The sequence below is a fragment of the Prionailurus viverrinus genome, chromosome D1, assembly GCF_022837055.1.
Source record: "Prionailurus viverrinus isolate Anna chromosome D1, UM_Priviv_1.0, whole genome shotgun sequence".
Lineage (NCBI taxonomy): Eukaryota > Metazoa > Chordata > Mammalia > Carnivora > Felidae > Prionailurus > Prionailurus viverrinus.
This window is the reverse complement of record NC_062570.1, coordinates 101,425,627-101,434,525: the sequence shown is the minus strand read 5'-3', so window position 1 is coordinate 101,434,525 and position 8,899 is coordinate 101,425,627. Positions and strand designations below refer to the sequence as shown.

The 8,899-nt window shown below is 36.9% G+C and overlaps 1 protein-coding gene across 1 annotated transcript; it reads left to right on the top strand.

The window, feature by feature from the left end:
• Positions 1-3,834: 3,834 nt before the first annotated feature.
• On the top strand, positions 3,835-8,384 carry LOC125177049 (olfactory receptor 10AG1-like). The gene is made up of 2 exons (XM_047879073.1): positions 3,835-3,952; positions 7,394-8,384. Exon 2 carries the CDS (start codon positions 7,394-7,396, stop codon positions 8,342-8,344), a length of 951 nt encoding a protein of 316 aa, XP_047735029.1. The 5' UTR covers positions 3,835-3,952; the 3' UTR covers positions 8,345-8,384.
• The last annotated feature ends 515 nt before the right edge of the window (positions 8,385-8,899 follow it).

Here is an 8,899-nt window from a genome sequence, read left to right as displayed (position 1 = left end):
ATCTGCTATTTTGGGTCAGTGTCTAATAGTTATATTACAATAATTTAGGCTATGAAATTTCCATAAGCTTCATTCCAGATATATTATTAAAATAAGAATTTTTAAATGAGAACAACAAATCACAAATCACAGATAGCAAGACACTTTGAGTTATATGAGGTAGACAGAGTTCCAGAGAGCATATTATCTATACAATTTATTTCATAAAGACATCTTTAATTAACCAACCAATGGTTTGGAAAACATGAATCATGTATCTGTTGTATGGTGGGTTATGGTAAATGAAAGATCTTGAAAGATCTGGTAATAATGATTTTGATTTTGATAGATCAATTAAACAGGAATAAATTTCAAAGCAATGGAACACACACACGTACTCAACCAGAAGCAAATTTCACTTCAATGATGAAATTGAAAGTTTCAGAATTTTCTCATATTTCCAATATCTGAATGGTTTTTTTTGTGATATTTCTCTTGTCTGTGATAGTCTTTACTGGAAATGTCATCATTGCTCTCATAACTAGAGTTGAACAGGCTCTTCAGACACCCATGTGTTTTTTCCTTACTAATTTTTCCTTCCTGAAAATCTGTTATGTATTTGTATTCTTTCTAGCATACTCCTAAACTTTTGGACTCAGAAAAGAAACATTTATTCTTCTACCTGTGCTACAAAAATATTTCTTTCTCTTTATGCTTGCAAACAGAGACGATTTTCTCCTGACAGTGATGGCCTATGATCACCACATGGCCATTTGTCATGTTCTGCATTGTCCTCTAGTTATGATACTTGGATCCTACAGTAAAATTGTCTCCGCCATCTTGAAGTTGCCATTGGCAACAGGACCAGGCAAAGCTGTATCCACCTGCTCATCTCACATCATAGTTGAAGCTTGATTCTGCAGATCCAAAATCATTACATATTTTTCACCCAAATCCAAACATACTTTTCAGAACAAATTTATTTCTCTTCCTTTACCAGTGTCATTCTGATGTTTAACCCCATGATATACAATCTGAAGAATAAGGATATCATGATGATCTTGAGAAACTGGCTACCTGAAAGTTTACTGCATTAGCCACTGATTTGAACTCATCTCTTTTTCCACTTAATTCTGCTGTTGTCTAATCTGAGGTTGTTTTGCAGTTTACTTTCCTGCTTGAATATGAATTGATTATCTTTACTTATTCATTAACTTGCCATTTTATGCTGGACTTTCTGGTATCAGGATTATATCCTGAGTGACTGTATTTAAAACAAGAGAGTGGAGTACCTGGGTGGCACAATCAGTTGAGTATCAAACTCTTGATTTCAACTCAGGTCATGATCTCAGTGTTTGCGATATTGAGCACAGAGTTTACTTCAGATCCTCTCCCACTCTCTCTGCCCCTCCCCACCTCTCTGAATAAATAAATAAAAATTTTAAACAAACAAACAAAAAACAATAAAATAATATATTCCACCAGACATAAATGTATCTTTTTAAAAAAGCTAAAATATAGACATGTACCACAAATAATTACTGTTATGTAAATGTCATGCTACATCTCCAGTCTAAAGGTTTACATGTTGGGGCATCTGGGTGGTTCAGTCCTTTAGTGTCAGGCTCTTGATTTTGTCTCAGATCATGACATCAGGGTCATGAGATCAAGCCCCAAGTTGGGCTCCACATGGGCATGTGGCCTGTGGCCTGTTTAAGATTCTCTCTCTCTCTCTCTCTCTCTCTCTCTCTCTCTCTCCCTCTGAAATCAAAAAGAAGATAAAGATTTACATGTTATAGCATGCTATAAAACACTCTAGTGACTGAAAATGAGCTCTGTGGCAGAGTCTGGCTAGTTGCTCTCTGAATATATTTCCATTTCTTAGACATACGGTAAACAAAATTCCCTAGCACTCTCATATCCACATTAAACCATGTGATTAGTTTCTACAATAGAACAAGGATTGAAGTGATGGGCCTATTCTGTGTTGAGGCTCTTAAGATTGATTTTTTGCCCTTATTTTCTATCTCTCATTCTCAGCTGTCTGAATACTGAAGGTCTGATAGGGAACTAGAAAGATGAACAAACTAAGGGAAAATGGAATTCTTAGATGAAAGGAACCAGTTTCTTCTTCTTTTTCTTTAAGTTTATTTTCAGAGAAAGAGAGAGAAAGCATGAGCAGGGGAGGGGAAGAGAGAAGGGGAGAAAAGAAATCCCAAGAAGGCTCCATGCTGTCAGTGCAGAGCCCAATGTGGGGCTCAGTCTCAGGAACCGTGAGATCATGACCTGAGCTGAAATCAAGAGTTAGATGGTAAACCAACTGACCCACCCAGGTGCCCTGAGGAACCAGAGTTCCTTAATTCCTGACCATAAAATTGTACTGTAGTAAGAGTTGAAGATGCTTCTTTATTTTGTTAAGCCACTTATATATCTAGGGTATTGTTTCATTTTAAAATTAAATTTGGTTGGGGGGAGGGGGGCCCTGGTGGCTCAGTCAGTTAATTGTCAGACTTCAGCTCAGGTCATGATCTCACAGTTTGTGGGTTCGAGCCCTGAGTTAGGCTCTGTACTGACAGCTCAGAGCCTGAAGCCTGCTTCAAATTCTGTGTAGCCGTCTCTCTCTGTCCCTACCCCACTTGTGCTCTGTCTCTGTCCCTCTCTCTCTCTCTTTCTCTCTCTCTCTCTCTGTCTCCAAAAATAAATAAATGTAAAAAAAAATTAATTAAATTTGGTTTGGTGATGGTGATATTTAATTAAATAAAGAAGCACTCAATTCTCTGAATTAAGGAGAGGATAGGGTTTCGATCAGTCTACTCCAACGGGGGGTGGACATTCAATTTGTCCCAGCCTATAAGTTACCGACATCTTATTTGAGGCAAATCATGAGTAAAGTTCCTATTTGTATATAAACATGAAGGAAGTCCCTCAGCAATACCAAATCAGTTACAATAACGATTAGAGGGCCAATTTATAAGAAGCATGCGATAGTGAAGATAAGCAGCCTTAAAATACAGAAATGAAATGCAGTTTTGGACACATACTATTTTGACAAATAGAAAAGCACTATTCTGACAAATGGTCAAAGAACTCCAAAGAGAAAGAAGCAAATGTTATTGTAAGTACAAGTAGATACTGGATTGGCAACTTTATGCCTGATAATTTTATCGCCATACCTACCTAGCAGTAGTTGAAATAGGAAAAAGGATTTTGACAGGAAACCTTCCTTTTCCTTTCTTTCCTAAATAATTTTGTGGCAAATGCTTATTGTTTGAGGTGGTTTACATTTGGAATCAGCTGGATACTTGCCTTGATGCCTGAGTGGAGACCATAACATGAAAAAAACCATCTAGATACTTGTCAGCACACAGGACATGCTTCAGTTTCCACAAAATTTAATCTAGGAACCCAGCTCTCCACTTCTGAAAAGGGATCTCACCACCTAATGGGTTAAGAACAAAGCATACCATGTTCATGTGATAAAATATAGGGCAGATTTTTCTAAGGCTGTGGATGATCTAGATTTGAGTGAGTTATGAGAATAAAAATAAGAAAAGCAAATTGACGCTAATTATGAAGGATCGGAAATGCAATAGAAAGATTTTTTTAACTTTTTTTTTTTCCTGGTAGTAATACGGAACAACTAAGTGTGATTTCTCCACCAGAGGACACCCTCCCACCCCAAGTGCCAAGAAAGGCCTAAAGAGAGGGAACGTTTACCTACAGAGAAAGTTTTTGAAAAAAAGAACTGTAATGAATGCACAGCAGAAGCAGTCTCTTAGAAATCAAAATGATGCATGAGAGATGTCCCCCAGGACGAGCATGACTACTTCCTATTTAAAAACAGCTAATGTTGGAAGCTAGCAAGAGTACTGGAGAATTACAGTCAATTACTGGCACAGAAGAAGAGCTTAAAACATTTACGGTTTACAAAACATCTACAGTCCCATAAATAGCCTCAGGCAAATCCATAAAGGTAAGCTATAATTGTGCTACTAGACTCTTTTATGTAAGGATACTATAAATTTGGGGCTCAAGAAGCAAAGGACAAAATAGAAAAACATAGAATTCTGAGATCTTTATCTGAAAACCCGTTAACTACTCTTGGAGAGGAAATATTTTTCTCTACCCTTCGAGATTCTTCTGGCTGGTCTAAGCATTAAATTAACATGAGACAGACTAAGGGTAGAAAATAAAGTTTAATTTTATGTGCACAGAGGTCCGATAAAAACAAACAAATTTGAGACTCAAAGAAAACATGGTCATGTTGCTTTTACATATTTTTTAATTGTTTTATTTTTATATATTTTGAAAGAGAGAGAGTGAGAGAGAGGGAGCACACACACACAAGCATCAGAGGGACCAAACAGAGAGAGAGAGAGAAAGAGAGAGAATCCCAAGCAGGCTCCACACAGAAAGAAGTTCACAGCAAAACATGAGATCATGACCTGAGCTGAAACCAAGATCTGGTTGCTTAACCAACTGAGCAACACAGGCACCCTGCTTTTACACATTTTGGACAGAGGAATTCCAAATAGAATTTGAGCTGGGGTAGTAAAATAGCAAAAGGTACAAGGTTTGTTCAAACAGGTTTATTCCACCCCGAATTCTCTATTTCTGAAGATAAGAATGTCTCTCTATCTTCTGGTACAAGGAGGGTCACTTTAGCACTGGTAATTTATTTCCTGTTTCTGGAGACAAAAGGAGGAAGTGTCAGAGGGTTCTTCTTGCACTGGCTGGTTCTTTTTTTTTTTTTTTAATATAACTTATTGTTAAGTTGGCAAACATACAGTGTACACAGCGTGCTCTTGGTTTTGGGGGAGATTACTGTGATTCATCACGTAAATGCAATACCCAAAGCTCATCCCAACAAGTGCCCTCCTCAATACCCATCACCCATTTTCCCGTCTCCCCCACCCCACCTCCACCACCATCAAGCTTAAGTTCCTTCTCTGCACTGAATAGTCTCTTATGGTTTGCCTCCTTCCCTCTCTGTTTGTAACTATTTTTCCCTTTCCCTTCCCTTCCCGTGGTCTTTCTGTTAAGTTTCTCAAGTTGCACATACGAGTGAAAATATATGATATCTTTCTCTGACTGACTTATTTCATTTAGCATAATACCCTCCAGTTCCGTGCACGTTGCTGCAAATGGCCAGATTTCATTCTTTCTCATAGCCAATTAGTATTTCATTGTATATATAAACCATATCTTTATCCATTCATCAGTTGATAGACATTTAGGTTCTTTCCGTAATTTGGCTATTGTTGAAAGCACTGCTGTAAACATTGGGAAACATGTGACCCTACGTGTCAACACTCCTGTGGCCTTTGGATAAATTCCTAGTAGTGCTATTGCTGGGTCGTAAGGTAGTTCTATTTTTTGTTTTTGAGGAAGCTCTACACTGTTTTCCAGAGTGGCTGCATCAGTTTGCATTCCCACCAGTAGTGCAAGAGAGTTCCTGTTTTTCCACATCCTCACCAACATCTGTTGTTTCCTGAGTTGTTAATTTTAACCACTCTGACCAGTGTGAGGTGGCATCTCAATGTGGTTTTGATTTGTATTTCCTTAACGATGAGTGATATTGAGCATCTTTTCATGTGTCTGTTGGCCATCTGGATGTCTTCTTTGGAAACGTGTCTATTCATGCCTTCTGCCCATTTCTTCACTGGATTATTTGTTTTTCATGTGTTGAGTTTGGTAAGTTCTTTATAGATTTTGGATACTAACCTGTATCCAATATATCATTTGCAAATATCTTTTCCCATTCCATCAGTTGACCTTTAGTTTTGTCGATTGTTTCCTTTGCAGTGCAGAAGCTTTGTATTTTCATGCGGTCCCAACAGTTCATTTTTGCTTTTATTTCCCTTGCCTTTGGAGAAGTGTCGAGTAAGAAGTTGCTGTGGCTGAGGTCAAAGAGTTGTTACCTGTTTTCTCCTCAAGGTTTTTGATGGCTTTCTGTCTCACATTTAAGTCTTTCAACCATTTTGAGTTTATTTTTGTGTATGGTTTAAGAAAGTAGTCCAGTTTCATTCTTCTGCATGTTGCTGTCCAGTTCTCCCATTTGCTAAAGGGACTGTCTTTTTTCCATTGGAGACTCTTTCTTGCTTTGTCAAAGATTAGTTGGCCATACATTTGTGGGTCTAATTCTGGGTTCTCTATTCTATCCCATTGGTCTGTTTGTCTGTTTCTGTGCCAATACCATACTGTCTTGATGACTATAGCTTTGTAGTAGAGGCTAAAGTCTGGGGTTGTGATGCCTCCCACTTTGGTTTTCTTTTTCAACATTACTTTGGCTATTCCAGGTCTTTTGTGGTTCCATACAAATCATTCTTTAGGAACTTTAATACAAAATAATCATTTTACCACTGTGGCATGTTTTGAGGCAGCCTGCCCTGAACCCTTGCCCTACTGAACATAATCCATATAGTTTTTGCCTTTCTTAATGATAAAGTAAAGTAAAATTAGACATATGTCAAATAACAATAATATTGATAATTATAATAAAATGATTCATTTAATGTCATTTTGAAAACTATTTATATTATTAGATTTGATGAAGTAGGAAAACATAATATTTTGGGGGGAAATCTGGAGACCAAACATCTATAAAGTATAGTAGAATTGTTAAACATTGTTAACTGTCTGATGTTAGACAACAATATTAAATTATATGACAGTGGATCATAAAATCTTACATAGATAAAAAGGATTATATGGAAAGCAGTGTGATGAATGGTTTATTTTTCTAGATTGAATTAAAGGTTAATTGATATTTATCATGCATTGCATAAGATGTGTTAATAGGGAAGGTTATGGATGGGATAGGATTAATGCTTTCAGTATTTAGCAGGAGTGATGGGAGAGGTACATAAAGTCGAATAATAATAATACATATATTTATTCCCACAGGAACAAAGGGTTGGTTTAAGTAATTGATTCTCATTGAAATATAAATGGGAAGACTTAAAACTCATCTAAATGAGAATTAGACAACATCTTAAAGGAAAAGATTTGATTTGAAACAAGATGGAATACACACACATACAAATGAACCCAGACAGAAACAATAGAAAAAAGCCTGTGTCATAATTCACTCATAAGAGGGGTGCAATAACTACATATTGTTCCTGCACAATATGCTATAAGTCTCAATGCATACTTCTCATTGTCTCTAGGATTCGTACATGCAAGTATAAAATATGTATGTTTGGATTTTCTTTCTTGAATTGATTTTACGAGATTATATGTTCATTTTTGAGATTTCCCATATCATCTCCTAGAAACAGAGCAAAGCAATGGCAGAAATAACTTAAGAGATTACATAAATACATTAATGTATCTACTGAAATTAACAGGAAGGAGAATGTGGTTGGAAAATGTTAATGGACTAACCCTCTTTCATTTACTATGTCTGCAGATGGAGAATCGATTAAAAACAGGAATTTCAAATGTTACTAAACTGGTGGAATTTGTTCTCTTAGGGTTTTCTGATATTCCCAATCTCCATTGGACTCTTTTTGGGATATTTTTAGTCATCTACCTAACTATCCTGATGTGCAATAGCATCATAATATTGGTAACAAGAATTGACTCTGCTCTCCAGACCCCCATGTATTTTTTTCTTGGCAATCTCTCCTTCTTAGAAATCTGTTATGTAACAGTCACAATGCCCAGAATGCTCATGGACCTATTGACTCAGAAAGGAAATATTTCTTTCTTTGCCTGTGCTGCACAAATGTTTTTTTTCCTCACATTTGGAAGCTCAGAGTGTCTTCTCCTGACAGTGATGGCCTATGACCGCTACATGGCCATTTGTAACCCTCTGTACTACCCTCTAATCATGAACCACAAGGTCTGTGTCCAGCTGGTGACTGTCTCCTGGATCAGTGTATTTCCATTTGTAATTGGACAAACATGCCAGATTTTCTCTCTGCCCTTTTGTGGGTCTAACACAATTAATCATTTCTTCTGTGACATCCCCCCAGTACTCAAGCTAGCTTGTGGGGACACACTTGTGAATGAATTTGTGGTCTATATAATTGCAGTGGCAATTGTCATGGTTCCATTTCTGTTGATTGTTGTCTCCTATGGCAAAATTATCTCCAGCATTCTGAAATTGTCGTCAGCCAAAGGGAGGTCTAAAGCCTTCTCCACCTGTTCTTCTCACCTGATAGTTGTCGTCTTATTCTATGGAACAGCTACTATCAATTATACACAACTGAAATCAAATCAATCTGAAGGAGTTGGGAAATTGATCTCTCTTTTCTTCACCGTTTTGATCCCAACTTTGAATCCCATTATATATACTCTGAGGAACCAAGACATCACGGTAGCACTAAGAAAACTACTAAAGAAGTTTTTAATATGATTCAAATACTTGCAACTGCAGAAAGAATTTGCTTATATGCTTGTCATGCAGAGACAACAGAGAAAAGCGTCTCCTAATTTTATTCCCTAATAACGTTCATTAATATCATCATAGCAACCTCACATCGTGTCAAGGAAACTTCCTTTCCAATGATTAAGTTGAGAGCTTCTGACAAATTGAAGCGCAAATTATTTCAATTGCGACAATCTCATTTATAATATTAATCTAATTTGTAATTTATAATCTGATACCTGTGTTTGTTTACGAATTTTGGGAAAACAGGTTTCTTCAAACGTGTTTCTTAAAGGTTTCTTCACAGTGCAAAAGAAAGCAGGAAGCAATGGGAAGGCGCTGTCAGTTGGAACATATGAAGACACCGGAGCGCACCAACACCATAATACAACACAGCCTTCCTAGACCATGTTTTAGAGCCCCTTCACTGAAGAAATTCCAAGCTTTCCTGACATGTGAGAGAGAAAGTAAATGTATGTATAAAATATAACTATTTTTGAAAAACAGAGAAGGTAAGCATTTCATAACGTCATACAACAGTTT